At 39.7% G+C, this 16,761-nt stretch overlaps 2 protein-coding genes across 3 annotated transcripts; one reads left to right on the top strand and one right to left on the bottom strand.

The window, feature by feature from the left end:
- Nucleotides 1-371: 371 nt before the first annotated feature.
- LOC117786531 lies at nt 372-4,703 on the bottom strand. The gene is made up of 7 exons (XM_034624847.1): nt 4,619-4,703; nt 4,143-4,552; nt 3,429-3,911; nt 2,216-2,602; nt 1,243-1,479; nt 1,131-1,177; nt 372-495 (listed from the first exon to the last, which is right to left on the bottom strand). Exons 1-7 carry the CDS (start codon nt 4,626-4,628, stop codon nt 471-473), a joined length of 1,599 nt encoding a protein of 532 aa, XP_034480738.1. The 5' UTR covers nt 4,629-4,703; the 3' UTR covers nt 372-470.
- A 463-nt stretch (nt 4,704-5,166) lies between these two features.
- LOC117794179 (regulatory-associated protein of mTOR-like) lies at nt 5,167-16,669 on the top strand. 2 transcript variants are annotated; one of them, XM_034634696.1, is made up of 5 exons: nt 5,167-5,516; nt 6,090-6,520; nt 13,329-13,690; nt 15,678-15,866; nt 15,926-16,669. In XM_034634696.1, the coding sequence occupies exons 1-5, from the start codon at nt 5,309-5,311 to the stop codon at nt 16,092-16,094; spliced, it is 1,359 nt and encodes a 452-aa protein (XP_034490587.1). In that variant the 5' UTR covers nt 5,167-5,308; the 3' UTR covers nt 16,095-16,669. The 2 variants fall into 2 exon arrangements, with proteins under 2 accessions (XP_034490587.1, XP_034490586.1); XM_034634695.1 differs by lacking the exons at nt 5,167-5,516; nt 6,090-6,520; nt 15,678-15,866; nt 15,926-16,669 and adding an exon at nt 6,606-12,054 and having other exon boundaries at nt 13,329-13,464.
- The last annotated feature ends 92 nt before the right edge of the window (nt 16,670-16,761 follow it).

Raw genomic sequence — 16,761 nt, 5'->3', positions numbered from 1 at the left:
AATGTTGTGCGTGCACAAAGCCAAGTTAATCTGACTAAATGCCAGGCGTTAAGCCAGCGACCAAAACTACCCCTCCCCCTGCTTCCTCACCCCCACATTAAATGGGCGTTCTGCCGGCCGGTGAGAGCTTTCTATCGGCCCCAAAAAAAGCTCACAACTTTAAACAAACACACACTTGTTGACATTGCAGCGAGTCGTGTATGCTGTTACCTTAAATTTATAAAAAAAAAAAATATTAATAAATAAAAAAATCACTTCTCACAATGACACTCAAAAAATAAAAACTATTTCAAAAATGCTTAACAAATAAATACCCAGCAAATTGTTAGACTGAGTTTTGCTTCTTTTTGTAAATTAAATTAAATTCCATCTTCAGTTTATAAAGCGACTTTGTTGTGTCTTTTCGATTTATAAGCGCAGTTTGTAATCAAAAAAAAAATTATTAATTAAGTATTTGGAAATTTCAGATTTTATATCACATCCGTGGTGAAGGCGCTGTAAAGAATAAAATTATATAATAAATAAACAATTTTAGCATTTGCAAAAATTAATATAAATTGCTCATCACTCGCTAAAAGCAATTAACGAGTAAATTGAATAAGCGAGTAAAGCAAGCAAATATGCAATTAATAAGTGAAATTAAAAATAATTTAAAAAACATACAGAACATTTAATTTTCTTTACATAGTCAAGTCAACATATATATCAATAACAATTTTTGAATAATAATTTATGATTTCTAATGATTCTAAAATAAAAATTTTATTATCATTTCTTAATTTTGTTATACAAATTAATAAAAAGGAGCTTACCATTATTAATCTGTACAGCAGAATCTTTTTTTTTTTTTTTTAATTTACTGTAGTATTGTTAGGATATTTTGTATTCAAATTAAATTTAAGATTAATAATATTTAAACTTTGCAAGGAAAATTAAATATGCGAATCTATACCATTTACGATAAAATATACCAATAAAGGAATAACTAAGATTATCACATTTATACAAAAATATTTGAATGAATACAAAATAACCAAAAAAAAAAAAAAAAAAATACATACAAAAAATTAAATTTCAATATGTTCTTTATTTGCTTCACTTTCAATTCAAATACTTGAATTTAAACTTACCGCGCTGTGGCGCCACGAACAACACAAAAGGCAATAAAACGTTCAATCTACAAATTTTAGAAAGAAAATGAATTAACAATTGTTAGAAATAAGGAAATGAGAGAATAATCACCATCATGGCAAAGAAATTGTAATTTGTGGAAAATCGCACGGTGCGTAGAATCTTCATGAAATATGTGTGAATTTCGCTGCCCAATTCCTGATGCCAATTTAAATGTGCATCTCGATTTTGTTTCGTGTTAATAATCAGCGAAAAGCAGCGAACAAGCACAAACATGTCCGCCTCACGACCCGACTCCACAAGTTGCATCCACTCAACGAGCTTAGCCATTTCAAAAGCTTTCTTAATCTGCAAATAAAGGAATAGAAATAAAATGATCATATTAATATAAGCAATGATAAAATAATAATATCAATACAATGATTAAAGCTAGATTTTTATAAAATTACTCTAAATGTATCATTATCAATAATAAAAATCATGACGAAAATGCTAATATTTTTTAAAGGTTCATAATGATGTTATTCTATTTCTTGTATTTTGATTCATTGTCGTAGATTAATAAAAAAATTTTAATAATCATTATCTTCTACATATATAAAATTCTTTGTCCTGACTGACTGACTCATTAGTCATTGCACAGCCCAAACCATAAGACCTAGGAGGCTAAAATTTTTACACGAAATTCAAATTGTAAGGGGGTCAAATTCGGTGCCAAAGTTCACACTTTGAGCCTATCCGTCTGGTTTATAAATATTTAGCTGACATTAAAAAAATAAATAAAATAAATTTAAATTCGTTTGATAAGAGAATGCATTCTACATTTATGGAATTTTCCTTACAATATCAGATTATTATAAAATTACTCAGAATAAATCAATTTTATGATTTCTATGATTTTAAAATCATTAAAAGGCCTCAATAATTCTTTTAAAATTGTTTTTCTTTTTCCTATATTTTTCTTGGTTTTTTTTTTCTATTTAACAAAGTAAAAAAAATGCATTATTTTTGATCCCTGAACTAGAATTGAATTAAAATAAGATTGATAAGAGAAGAATTTCTAAAGGTTTGGAATTCCACTTACAATATCTGTTTCATTTTTGGGGAAATTAACACCAGAAACCTTTGCGAATGTGGCCAAAAGAGTTGTCATCGCTATTTGGTAATTAACATCGCTATTGCCGATCATTATAACAATGGAATTGTGCATATCGACGACTTTCTGCATGCGTGTCATTCCGCTGCCAATCACAAATCGATCACATAAACTGCTTCCTATATATTCGATATCTATTGGCTTCAGTTCAACTGATAGTTCGCCCACAGCATCCAATAATTCGTGACGATAGTTCATGTGTGTATCCAGATGTTCATAGGTCTGCATCATTATGGCCAGATGATAAAGATCGAGCAGTTGATCCAGCTGCACTTCCTCCAGTTTGTATATAGCGCTATTAAGACGCTGAAAGATCTGAAAAAGAAACATATATATATATATTCACAAGAAAAATTTATATTCCTCTTATTTTTTTCTTTTTTTTTGTGAATGCTTATGGTTCTGCAAAGAAGCTTAAAATAATAAGCAACATTCTTTGGGATTCATTATTTTGAAGAATATAAATAAAATAGATTAAAAATTGTTCTGTTCAAATTTAAAATCAAATATAGAATTTCTATGATTATTACTTTACATATAAAAAAAAAATAGATCTAACTTAATGATTTTTTTAATATACAGATGTTGAAGAAAAATCAAAAGCTTTTAAACTAATTTTTACAGCGAAAACTTATATATTTTAAAGATAAAAATACAAATGACTTTAAAATATAAATGAAAAAAGCAAAAAGCAGCGTTACAAAAATAAAAATTCTACTGAAAACACACAAAATTCTGTAAATTGGAAAAGTTTATTTTTTTCTAAAAAATATTGATTGCATGATTTGAAATACTGAAAGTTAATATTACAGATTTTTCAATTGAAAAACCATGTTGGATCTTTCTAGGTAGTGATAAAAATTCGGGTATATATTTAATAAATTTAGATTATTTGTTTCGGGTCTGATTTCTTTTTGAATTAATTAATTAATCAATCTTTTTTGTGATTCCTGGTAAATATTTAAAATTTCAGTTGGATAATTACACAAAAATTATTGGTTTTAATTAAATTAAAGCTTTTTAAGTGCCTTTAAAGGCTTCTCTGGATAGGCGCATATATAAATATAGGTTATATATAAATATTTATTATATATACAGATTGATAATGGATATAGATGGTTAAGATTAATAGATTTCTCACCTCCGTGGTGCTCTTTATGTCAAAGGCAAATGGAAACATATCCTTAATGGTCGAGTTCAGCAGGAACTGCTTCAGATCGTCGTGAGTATATCCAGTTTCGGGTTCCATCTCCGGCGGTTCGGCAAGTGCAAAACACAGTGCCTCCAAAAGTTCTCCTTTCTTAAATTCGTCTACTTTCTGTTCTACGTGAATATAATTATTATTGTTATTGTTACATTCAATTGTTTCGTATTTTTTCGACGCTTCCTTTGTTTCAATTCCATTTGAATTATTCAGATCATTTATAGGCACCGCCTTCTTTTTTATGACTTTTATCGTTAGCTTAGGAGTTCTTGGGTTCTTTTTGGCAGCTTCATCTAAAGATTTTCTTGAAATTTTCTTGGGAATATCCGAATTGAAATCTTCAGATTTGGACGCCTGCTTCTTTCTTGTCCTGGTCATTGTGTTCACCTTGGAAGCTTCATCTTCGAAACTCTCATTAGAAGTCTTTATAAGTTCCTTTGGAATATTCGATTCGGAATCCTCTTTAGATTTGGACAACTGATTCTTTCGTGTTCTGGTTCCTTGAGACCTTGTCTTCTCCTTGGAAGCTTCATCAACCACATTCTCTGAAGATTTATTGGTTGCCTGCTTCTTGCGTGTCCTGGTTCCTTGAGACCTTGTCTTCTCCTTGGAAGCTTCATCAACGACATTCTCTGAAGATTTCCTTAAAAGTTTCTTTGGAATATCCGAATCGGAATCTTCAGATTTGGGCGCCTGCTTCTTGCGTGTCCTGGTTCCGCGAGTTCTTGTATTCTGCTTGGAAGCTTCATCATCGACATACTTGGAAGATTTCTTCAATAGTTTCTTTGGAATATCCGATTCTGAATCCTCATCAGATTTTGCCGCCTGCTTCTTGCGTGTCCTTAACTTACAAGCTGCTTTAGCTGTGTTCTGATCATGGCCATTCTCTGAAGCTTTCTTCTGTGAGTCCATTAGCATATCTGATGTCGACTTTTCATTGGCAGCATTTTCATTGTTATTGTTTATTAATAATTCCTTTATTTGATCTGCCTTTGTTTTAGCGCGCGTCTTTCGCTTTGGCGTTGACGTGCTGTCAATCAATTTTTTTTGAGCGGCTGGCGCTGCGGAAAAACTTACATTTTAGTATATTCTTAGTAGAGTTAGTTTTTTTAATTGTTTTTTATTACCCATTGCCATGAAGTGTTTTCTATTCACTTAAAATCCTCAAAAAATTTGCATTTGTTTGGAAACTCGCGGTTTTGACAGCAGCTGTCTGCCTTTGGCTAAGAAAAAACGATGTGGCAGCCTTAGTGCCCGGAAAAAGGTCCATTTCCATTTTTAGATAAAATTGCAAAATTGAGTTGCTTTTAGTGATTTAGAACATTTGTAGAAAGATCACCTTTAATTAATTTAAATTGTGTAAGTATTAAAAAACTTATTGCAAAATAAACAATTGTTAAAAAATTAAATTTTTTATTTTATTTTAATGCACTCATGATCTGCTTTTGTGTTATCGATATATCGAGTTTTCGATGCTGCAATGAGTAGTATCGAGTAACGCAGAGTATCGACTACTTTTGTGCTTGGGCTGCCAGATAGTACGCAGAAATATAAGAGCATTGGTCAGATGTGTGGCAACACTCTCCTAACATTGTGTGAGCTTATTTACTTGCGAGCAAGCAGCAAATATAATATATGTATAAATATGTAATTTCAGCTTCCCTTTTATCAGCGTTCTCATTTGTATTTACCTTTGCCGCTTATTCGTGCTACTTTTCTTTCACGTTCGACGTGTGTGTGTGTGTCCCGTTTTATTCTTTTAATGTTTTAAGTTTTTAACTTAATGTAATACCTGACAAATTTGATTCCCCGGAAAAATGCTTTATTCAACTATTCTACTAACTTTACTTCTTTTAATATTGATACCAAAACAACGAGCGCAAATAACAAAAGAAATAACAGCTGATTTAACTGATTCCGCTGCCTGCAATAATTTGGAGCGCCATGAAATTGAGCATCGTCTGTCCACCAAAACTCCATATCGCGCCATTGCCAATTATAATGATACTCCGCCGATATACAATGGTATGCCACTTGCTATTCTTAATCATGGCATTTGTTTTTGACAACTACTTCACAGCTCAAGGTGTATTTATATAAGGTGAGGTCTGCGACACAGTAGCTCTTCTTAAGTTACATATTTTGACATTTCGAAAACAAAGGACATTCTTTTCAGCGACTCTCTCACTCTCTCTCTGAGAGCCGCGCGAGCACATTTAAAAGCTTAACTACCGCAGCTGTCAACGAAGACGTCACCTTCTATAAAGAACACCTTGTCACAGCTGGTTAGCCCAGTACCCAAGGTATACATAGGCTTATGAATTTGTGACAAATTAAAATAAAAAAATTGCTAAAAATAGTTAAACAAAAAAATAATTAAAATAGTCCTAAAATAAATGGATAATATTTTGAAGAGATTTAGGACTAACAATATATAAAACGTAAGCGTATTGTATATCAATAATAAAGTTTTTTATTCCTGTTTTATTTATGATTATTGAATTTAATGTTTGTACAGTTACGGCTACTGGGCAACCAACAGTCGAGCACATTTACTTGATTTGCCTTTTCCTTTTTCGTTTCATTCGTTTCGACAAGGTTGCCACCCGACGCGAATATGGTCTATCATACGTCATGGAACACGAAATCCCAGCAAAATTATTATTTTGCATGCCCAAAAGCGCCTGGTTGAATTGCAGTCACTTCTATTGCAGCAATCAAAATCAAATCTCTGTGCTGAAGATCTAAAACAACTGCGCCGCTGGAGTTGGGAGCACATTGATCCCGATGATGAGAAACTGCTGGTCGCCGAGGGGGAAGACGAACTAATTGAGCTCGCTGAACGCATGCAATTGCGATTTCCCAACTTACTACCGGATCTTTATAATCCCGAATGGTTTTACATGAAATATACAGCCACACAGAGGACGCTGAAGAGTGCACAAAGTTTTGCCACTGGTTTATTTGGACGGCATCGCATACATGCCATTACATATCCAAGACCCTTGAAACAGGATCCAGTGCTGCGGGTAAGCTTAATAAATCAAAAACGTTTTTAAATACATTATAGCATCGAACGAGTATTAAGTTTTATTTAGTAATTGCAAATATTGTGAAATCAATTTAAATTAAGCGCGCAATTTGCAGTTCCTTTTGTGTGGTCTGTTGCGCAGCGTGGCAACGCTTTGGCCCACAAGGGAGGGCAACAAATCGGAGAGGCATACAATAGTGAGATAGAGGGAGAGCGATAACTGCTGAACCAGTGCGCGTTGAGCAAGAACAATTGCAAATGCGTATTTTTGTAGTGCAACAATTTTTGATTGCTTAAAATTCATTTGCAAGCATTTTGTGTAAACGAAACTAACCGAAAGTCAACGAAATCAATATCATGAATCACAAGCGCAACTAGGCGTGTTAAAAGAAACAATTAAAAAAACAACTTGGTGGCCATACGTTGAATTGAAGTGCGAGTGCAAAATTGTTTGGTTATGTGCAGCAGCCGTCGTCGTCGACGTCGTCGCTGTTGTTGTTGTTGCTGCTGTCGTCGTCGTCGTCGCTGCCTACTTCGTTCCCTCTCGCCTCACCGTCTCTCTCACATGAAATGAGCGTGTGCATGTGCTGCAATAGCTGCTAAAACTGTAATAAGCAAATTGCAATAAACTGTAAATAGAAAAAAAAAAAACGTTTATATATACACATATATATATATACATATATATATATATATATATAGTTAGCTAGCGTGTTTAAAGAAAAATGATGGAATCGCTATATAATGAAAGGATTGCGGCAATTGCCAGCGAAGGCAAAAGCAGCAAAAGCAATAGCAACAAAACTACAACAACTAGTGGCAGTGCTGCAAAGTGTGAAACAATGTATGGCAACGCTGCCAAGATCAACAGCGCAGCCGACGTAGCTGCCAGCAGTAACAGTGGCAGCGGCAGCGCTAGCAGCAGCAGCGGCGGCGGCAGCAACAACAATACGACAAGCAATCGCCGTGCTAAGGAAACAACAACAACAACAACGTCGTCGTCGTCTGGTCACAAGCATCGCAAAACGAAAAAAGCAATAACAAATCTAAATCCGAATTCCAATTCGAATACGAGTTCGAATATTGAATCACTGTGGACAGCCCTGCAGGAGGAGGCAATTGAGTTTACGCACGACGATGAGATACCCTTGAGTTTTGCGGCCAAGCGACATCAGGAATCGATAGAACCTTTGATTTATGAGCGTCATCCATGGCGGATACGGGAACGCATGAAGACGGCAAGTGTGGCGCTTGTCCTGTGCCTTAACATTGGTGTGGATCCACCCGATGTGGTCAAAATACAACCGTGCTCGCGTCTGGAATGCTGGATTGATCCCAGTTCCGTATCCGTGCCCAAGGCAATGGAATTGATTGGCAGCAATCTCCAGATGCAATATGAACGTTGGCAACCCCGAGCACGTTACAAAAAATGCAATGATCCCACGGTGGAGGATGTCAAGAAATTGTGCACATCTTTACGCCGTAATGCCAAGGGAGAAAGGATATTGTTCCACTATAATGGACATGGTGTGCCAAAGCCGACGGCAAATGGCGAGATTTGGGTTTTCAATCGCACCTTTACACAGTATATACCATTGAGCATCTTTGAGCTGATCAATTGGATGGCAGCACCATCGATCTATGTGTATGATTGCTCCAATGCCGGCATTATCATCAACTCCTTTCAGCCCTTTGCCGAGCAGCATGAGCAGGAGCTGGAGAAGGCACTGCAGGCGCAGTTAATTCAATCCCAATCCCAAACCCACTCTCAGTCCTCCGCTGCCCAATCCTCGAGTGCCTCGCAGCTGGTTAGCTACAAGAATTGCATCCATTTGGCCGCCTGTGCCGCCAATGAGATACTTCCCATGAATGCCCAATTGCCGGCGGATCTCTTCACCAGCTGCCTGACCACGCCCATTAACATCGCCCTCAAATGGTATGCCATGCAGGAGAAACTGGGCATGGTGCCGCGCATCCAAAGTGAGCTTATTGACAAGATACCCGGCAAGGTCAATGATCGCCGGACCATGATGGGTGAACTCAATTGGATATTTACGGCTATAACGGATACTATAGCCTGGAATACATTGCCGCGTGAGCTGTTCCAGCGTCTGTTCCGGCAGGATCTGCTGGTGGCCAGTTTATTTAGGAACTTCCTGCTCGCCGAGCGTATTCTACGTAGTCACGATTGTACGCCGGTTTCTTTGCCGGCTCTGCCGCCATGTCATCGGCATGCCATGTGGAAAGCCTGGGATTTGGTGGTGGATCTGGCGCTGCAACAATTGCCGGACATACTGGAGCAACAGGCGCCGTACAGACAGCTGCCATTCTTTGAGCATCAGCTGACCGCGTTCCAGGTGTGGCTGGACTCGGAATCCGAATCCCGTACACCGCCCGAACAGCTGCCCATTGTGCTGCAGGTGCTCCTATCTCAGGTGCATCGTTTGCGTGCCTTGGAGCTGCTGGCACGCTTCCTGGACTTGGGTCCCTGGGCGGTTAATCTCGCCTTGGGCGTGGGCATCTTTCCCTATGTGCTCAAATTGCTGCAGAGCTCAACGCGGGAATTGCGTCCTGTTTTGGTATTCATCTGGGCCAAGATCTTGGCCGTCGATCCCAGCTGCCAGGTGGATCTGGTCAAGGAGTACAAGTACTTTCTGTCCGTGCTGCAGGATAACACTGTGAGCAAACAGCATCGCACCTTGTCCGCCTTTGTGCTCGCCTCCATTGTGCACAATTTCCTGCTTGGGCAGACGAGCGCCCTGCAGGGTCCTCTGTTGTCCATTTGCCTGGAACAGTTGAATGACAGCAGCTGGTTGCTACGCCAATGGTTGGCCATTTGTCTGGGCATGCTCTGGCAGAACTTTGAGAAGGCCCGTTGGTCGGGTGCTCGAGATTTGGCCCACGAGAAGCTCTATGTGCTGCTCCGTGATCCCATCCCGGAGGTACGCGCTGCGGCTGTCTTTGCTTTGGGCACCTTTATCAGCTCCGTGACGGATCGGAGTGAGGAGCAGGCGAATAATATTGATCGCATCATTGCCATCACATTGCTGGAGACGGTGGGTGAGGATATGTCGCCGCTGGTGCGTCTGGAGCTGGCTGCTGCCCTACAATGGATGGTGCTGCTGTTTGAGACGCAGTTCGTCACGGTTTATCTGGCGGAGCAGATGAACAGTCATAGCTCGGCCTTGGTGTCCTGTGGCGGGGAGCGGAGTGCCAGCATTACACATGGCATGCCACATGCCCCATCGGCCAGTTATGCCCAATCCACGCACAGTCTGGAACGCTTTGTGCCCCACATCCGGCGTGGCGTTAGCTCCAGTTCCATCTCGAACATGAGCAGCTCGGGCATGGGCACGGGCATGGGCAGCGGTTCCGGCAGCACAACAACCACCAATTTCATACCCTTTCAGTCCATATTCACCAAACTCTGGCTGGGCATCTATAATCTGGGCCAGGATCCATTTCCAGCTGTGGCAGCGACGGCTCAACGCATTATTTCCCATGTGCGGGATGCGGCACTGTGCATGATCACGGCCAAGGAGGCCACCAATGCCACCACGGCGGGCAGCAGCAGCAGCGGTTCCGGCACGGGTTCAGGTTCCGGTTCCGCAGCTCCCCGAGATCTGGAGAAGCTGAACAATAGCAGTTTGAGCGTCAGCTTGCCACCCAGTCCCAATACACGCTGCAATTACCTGGGTGGCAGCGGTGAATCACCGCCAGTGGGTCATCATGGTCATCATGGTCATCATGCGGGACATGGCAGTCAGTGGGTGCAGAAGCTGCGACTGTCCGGAGGCGCCAATGCGGAGACACAGCGCAAATTGCGCACCAGCTCCATGAATGATGAGACGGACGGTGGAGCTGGCGGTGCCACAGCACATCCCTCAGCCGGCATCAGTGGAACGGGAGGATCAGCAGCCGGACTAACTGCTGGTGATGGCAATCATTCAGCACGCAGCAGTGGCAGCGAAACCAATCCTTATGCCGATGGCAAAGCACAAATGCTGCAACCCATTGTACAGACGCAGTTCATCCCCTGGGCCATCTCGTACTTCACCCGACCGGGGAATCAACGCTACAGCAGCGCCGAGGGCGGCAGCGAGGAGGAGGAGGGCAAACAACGTTATCCCATCGATCGGAACTCGAGTGAATTGCGCTCCCGCAAGTATCGCTATCAACGGAATGAGTTTATGCGTCAATGGGTATCACATCGTCGGATAAGCAGCCTAATCAGTCGCCTCAACGATGCCAACAGCTGGGCGCGAAAGACACAGTTTACGCCATCGCTAGTGAAGCTATTGCCATATGAGCCACAGATAGCGGTGGCCTACAAGGAGAAGGTGCTGGTCTATGATTTTGTCAAGAACTCGGTGCTGAGTTATGCCACAGAAGCGAATGCGGAGACATCTCTGGGCAGTTCCTTAATAGGAGCCACCGGAGCAGGAGGCGGAGGAGCAACTGGAGCAGGAGGCAGTGGCAGTGGAAGTGTGCGCAAGACTTCTCGCCTGGAGTACAGCTCATTTGGTGGTGCTAGTGGTTCGCCCTTTGCGCGTGTCAGCAGCTTTGAGCTATTGAATGCCCAGGATGTGGGCTTAATGCTTGTGGCACACGATGATGGCGTCATCCGTGTCTGGCAATCCACCAGTGACGATGATTCGCAGCCGCTGACAACGCGTCTGATCAGCGCCTGGGATGCACTGCCTCGCAGCGGCGGAGGAGGCGGCGTCACCACAGGCGGTGTCTCCAGTAATTTGCCCACAAACAGTGGCTCCAGTTCGTCCAGTTCATCGGTGGCAGCGGGCGCTGGAGCAACAGGAGCAGCTGGTGTCTCCAACTCCTCACAGCTGGGCAGCGGCAGCAGTCTACACTATGGCAATGGATCTGGCATGGGCATTGTCACCGCCTGGCAGCAATCGAGTCAACATTTGGTCGTTGGCGGCGGCTCCTATCGTTATCTGCGCATTTGGGATGTGGAGCGGGAGCTCAAGCTGAATGATTTCCAGCTGGGCAGGGATACCAGTGTGCGTGTCCTCTCGCCCTTTATGGCCAATCGTCGCTGTGACACCATTGTGGCCGGCTGCTCCGATGGCAGTGTCCGTTTATTCGATAAACGTTGTGCTCCTCACATCATACGCGTGATCCGGGAACATGCGGCACCTATTTTACATGCCTGTCTCCGGGCCGATGATCGATCTCTTGTGGTCGGCTGCAATGCGGGCAAAGTTTGTGTCTTTGATCTGCGCGGTTGGAGTCACTGGGATGGATTGACGGCTGCGCCACATGAGTGGCAGGCTGGCGGTGATATCACCGCCATGGCAACGCATCCCATTGCGGATGCTGTCGCCTGCGGCAATGCATCCAAAATAAGCATCTACTCGCTCAAGGGGAAATCACTGAGTTCATTGCGCAGCAACGAGGGATTCATGGGCTCAAGGAATCCGCATCCCACGTGCCTATCATTTCATTCGTTCAACGTCCAGCTGGCGGTGGGTTTTGTGGACAATACGGTTGCTGTCTACAGTCCCACACCAGGTAAATGCATCAAGTATTCGAAATACTCGTTACTTTTTCTACTCGCTGTTATTTTATCTCTCTTTGAATCTCTCTCGCTCTCTCTCCTTCGCCGTGCTTAAACTTAACGAGTGGGTTAAGCTAATCAGCTAGGCTGATTAAAAAAACTCGTTGTTTTTGTAACTCGTTACCAACTCGTTGTGTTTGTAACTCGTTGTGTGAGCAACTAGTTGCATTAGCTACTCGTTCTTTTAGCAAGTCGTATTTGTAACTTATTGTATAAGCAACTAGTTGTATTTGTAACTCGTATTAGCAACTCGTTGTATTTGTAACTTGTTGTACAAGCAACTAGTTGTATTAGCAACTCGTTGTTTTTGTAACTCGTTGTATTTGTTACTTGTATAGGCCACTATTTGTATTAGCAACTCGTATTTTTAACTTGTTGTATTAGCAACTTGTTGTATCAGCAACTCGTTGTATTTGTAACTCGTATTAGCAACTCGTTGTATTTGTAACTTGTTGTACAAGCAACTAGTTGTATTAGCAACTCGTTGTTTTTGTAACTCGTTGTATTAGCAACTCGTTGTATTTGTAACTTGTTGTACAAGCAACTAGTTGTATCAGCGACTCGTTGTATTTGTAACTTGTTGTATTAGCAACTCGTTATATTCAATTCTTTCAATCTTTACGTTCTATACTTAAAAAAATACATTTTTTGTAACAATTACAAGTAGATGCTGCTCTCGTTATAAATACTCGTTTGATTACTTACTTGTAACTTGTTGTTTATGTAAAGCATAGTTATTTTTTCAAACTGTCCCTCTATGTGTTAACTATGTTAGCTAGTTTGTGTAAAAAAAACACTCGTTCGATTATAGCAATGAATTACTCGTTGAATTTTTAACTCATATATAACGAGTGAGTTCTGTACTTGTTAGACATACCCATTACTTCACTTTCACTTTCACTTTCTCGTTGTATAACTAGTAAGCTGTTATTAATTTTAGAATTATTTGATTGGTCAAGTGTTCCATTATAAAATGAAACGAGTAGAATAGACTCGTTGAATATTTTCACCGAGTAATTGTAATTGTTATTAAAACTTGTATACAATAGTTGCTACTCTTTCTAGAAGTACACACCAGAAGATTTAGCGAGTAACTGATACTCTGTAGAAATACTCGTTCGATCAGACTAACCATTAAATGTAACGAGTAATTATTGCACTCGTTTTTTTATTAATGCTTGTTTAATTACAATACTAACTCGTTGTCATTTTCTTGGTCTCGTTACAGTTTTATAAACTCTGCAGCCGCTGGAAAACGGACGTCGATAAGAATCCTGAAACAATGTTTAATGCACGTAGCTTCAATGCGGAGCCAGCGATGCAGTCAGCAGTGGAGCATGTTCGGGCGATTACACAGCTATCGGATTTATCGGTACAGGACGTTCAACTCATGTACACAGTGTGCGCCTTTGAGACGGCCTGGCAACGCCATAAACCGCCATCCATCTGGTGCCGCTTCTTCGATGTGAACTCGTTGAGCGCCTTGGAATTTGCCGAGGATCTGGAATATTACTGGAACGATGGCTACGGCTATGAATTGACCCATCGCATTGCCTGCCCGGCAATCGCCGATATGTTTGCGGCCATCGAGTGAGTTTTTTTTTATTTTTTTCTCGAATATACAATTGTACATAACATTTATAAAAATCTTTGTCCTGAACCACTCACACACTAACTGATCATTGCACAGCCCAAACTATAAGCCTAGAAGGCTGAAATTTTCACACAACATAGCAGAGATAATTTTATCGTGCAATAATAGGGATATATAAGTTCCACAAAAAATATAATATATAATATTTTCATGTACACAATCAGTAAAACACGAAAATTAAAAACTGAGCGCGAAAAAATCACATAAATTATTATTTTACGAACTTAAACAAATTTTTAAAAATTTTAATTTAGCGTATTTTTGTTTTTTTTCATTCTTAAAATATCAAGAACTATTTATATTCCTTAATTATGTTAAAAAAAAAATATATTGTTATAAGTAAACAAAACAAATTCTACAACATTTCGGCTGTACAAATAGATGTTGTATATATTGATACGCTAAGTAATTTCAATACAAATCTGAAAAAAAGGGCGACAAGCACCAGGCGAACAGAAGTTAAAAGTAATTACCAATTGACAAGAATGCATATTTAAAGCCCAGTGCATCATACAACATACATATGTGAATACTTTCGCATGAACTTTCGCTTGGCTTCGGCAATGTCACTTCGGCTCTTGCTGTTCGTTCTGCTGCTTCGCGTCGACGTCGTGACGTCACATCGGCAATGCAAATGCGTCGCAAAATTAATCAGCAAGATCACAATGCGCAATTGTCACCAGGGTGTAATACCGGAACCGGTAACGGCACCGTTAACCGAAACTAACCGTTTCATGTTTAATACCGGACCCGCAACTGAAATAAATATTATTTTAAGAGCCCTAAACCGAAACGTTTTTACGGCTTTGGTACATTTTTCCAAAAATATGTATAAATTCTATATGCATATCATTTTTCTTTATATTATTAAAAACTTGGACTCATAACTTTCCCAAAACTGAACCTATTTTCAAGCGGAATGTCATTTTGATCATGGTTTAACTTCTTAGTTCACTCTGCATTCAAATTTTATTTATTTAGCAGATTTAAAAAATTATTAAAAATTTTAGACCCTGCCAGCCAGAATGCGATGTTCATGCTAAGGGTCCCCCCTTGTGTTTTTCCAAAATTCAAATTTTTAAATCTCAAGTTTTCACTTTTAATCAACTCCTTATATCTTAATTAGTATAAAACAACACTTTAAACTTGATTTTAAGACCTTTCATTTTCTTGTAAAAAATCATGGCAAATTAAACTAAAATTTGGACTTGTAAAGTTGCTAGATTGAAAGTCGGGCCAACTTTGAACTGTCATAACTTCGTCAAAACTCAAGCGATTTTCAAATGGAATATCATTTTAATCATGGTTTGATCTTTAAATTCATTCTGCATTTAAATTTTGTTTATTAAGAAAATTTAATATTTTTCGACCATGTCAGCTAGAATGCGATTTTCATGCTAAATTTTTAAATCTCAAGTTTTCACTTTTAATCAACTCCTTATAACTTAATTAGTATAAAACAACACTTTAAACTTGATTCTGAGACTTTTTATTTTTTTGTAAAAAATCATGTGCAAACGAACTGAAATTTTGACTTGTAAAGTTGTTAGATCCATAGTCGAACCAACTTCAAACTGCCATAACTCTATGAAAACTCAAGCGATTATTTAACGGAATGTCATTTTGAACATGGTTTAGCCTCTAAATTGATTTTGCATTAAAATTTAATGAATTTCGTTAAAAAAAATGTTGCCCCTGGATCTTGGTTTCGATTTTAAAGGGTCGCTTTGGAATTTTTAAGATTTTAAATCTTAAGTTTTTACTTAAATCAACTCCCTATGTCATAATTATTATTAAACAACACTTTAAACTAGATACCGAGACCTTTAATATTCTTCTTAAAAGTTCTTGTTGAGTATCTACTAAACATTGATTAGATAAAATAATAATCAAATAATAATGAGTATGCTTTATAAATTCTAGTACGCCAAATGGACGCGCCAATGCCACATTCTATTTCACCCATTCGGGGACTCTGCTCAAGATGTTGGCCCATCTGGGCGTGGCCAGGGATGAGCAACCGTTGACGCATAAGGATTTTGGCAAGGAACGACTCTGGCGTACCAGTGAAATCGATGCGTTCGCAACCAATTTGGCCTTTGTGCGCTATGAGTAAGTGAGAGAAGAGGAGGAGAGAGAGAGAGAGTTTAATAAATGTATTCGTATTGCAGTTGCATTAAGGAGGAACCTCAAGTGCTGGTGATGCATCAGGAGCGTGTGGTGCGTCTGCCCGGTTGTCCACAGGATGACGATCTTTGTCCGCTTGCAACGCTGCGACGCAACTACGCGGACAGCGTTGAGCGCTGCGATTTTGAGGCACTGTGCCAAGCAGCCAATTAAATAGAGAGAGGAAGAGCGAGAGGAGAGAGGAGAGAGAGAGAGCTGATAAGGAACAATGGAATGGAATTGCTGATTGCTGCTGCTAACAATGATAATGATAATGATGCTGAGGATGCTGATGATGTAGTTAATGTGGAGGATGATGATAACGATGTGATCTGATGATAATGAGATCAGATAATGGTGCTGCTGCTGCTCCGCTACCGCAAACTATGTGAAATTTAACATGACCAGGGATTCGTCGGAATATTTTGTGAAATTTGAATTGATGTCGAGCATATATAAAAAAAGAGAAAATGTTAGACACAGAAACCGAGACAGAGAGAATGAGATAATGATGCTGCATATAGGGATAGGGATAGGGAATAGCATTAAGTGTTTAATTAAACGAAGAAGAAGAAGAGAGAGAGCCACAGAGTGAAGAAGCGAAAAATAATTTGTATGTTTTGAAATACCAAAATTAAGTGAAATCAAAATATGTATGTGTTTTATATGCCTTATAATCAATGTGGACCATCCAATCCAGAACAAAGAAAAAATTCAAGAAAAAACAGCTGTATAAAAAGTGAAAGAGATAGAAAATGCAAGAAAAAAGAGCACAAGTAAAGAACTTAGAGCGAGAGCAAGAGCGAGCAATTTAGTGGACGAAGATAATTGAATGCGGAAG

The sequence above is a fragment of the Drosophila innubila genome, chromosome X, assembly GCF_004354385.1.
Source record: "Drosophila innubila isolate TH190305 chromosome X, UK_Dinn_1.0, whole genome shotgun sequence".
Classification (NCBI taxonomy): Eukaryota; Metazoa; Arthropoda; class Insecta; order Diptera; family Drosophilidae; genus Drosophila; species Drosophila innubila.
Note: the sequence above shows the minus strand (reverse complement) of the source record. Positions and strands in the feature narration are given on the sequence as shown.

Coding starts and splice junctions, on each gene's coding strand:
- LOC117794179 (XM_034634695.1), top strand. CDS start 7,248: ATGATGGAATCGCTATATAATGAAAGGATTGCGGCAATTGCCAGCGAA.
- LOC117786531 (XM_034624847.1), bottom strand. Junction 2,603..3,428: donor ACATAAAGAGCACCACGGAG/GTGAGAAATCTA, acceptor TTTCTTTTTCAG/ATCTTTCAGCGTCTTAATAG. Junction 1,480..2,215: donor CCAAAAATGAAACAGATATT/GTAAGTGGAATT, acceptor CTTTATTTGCAG/ATTAAGAAAGCTTTTGAAAT.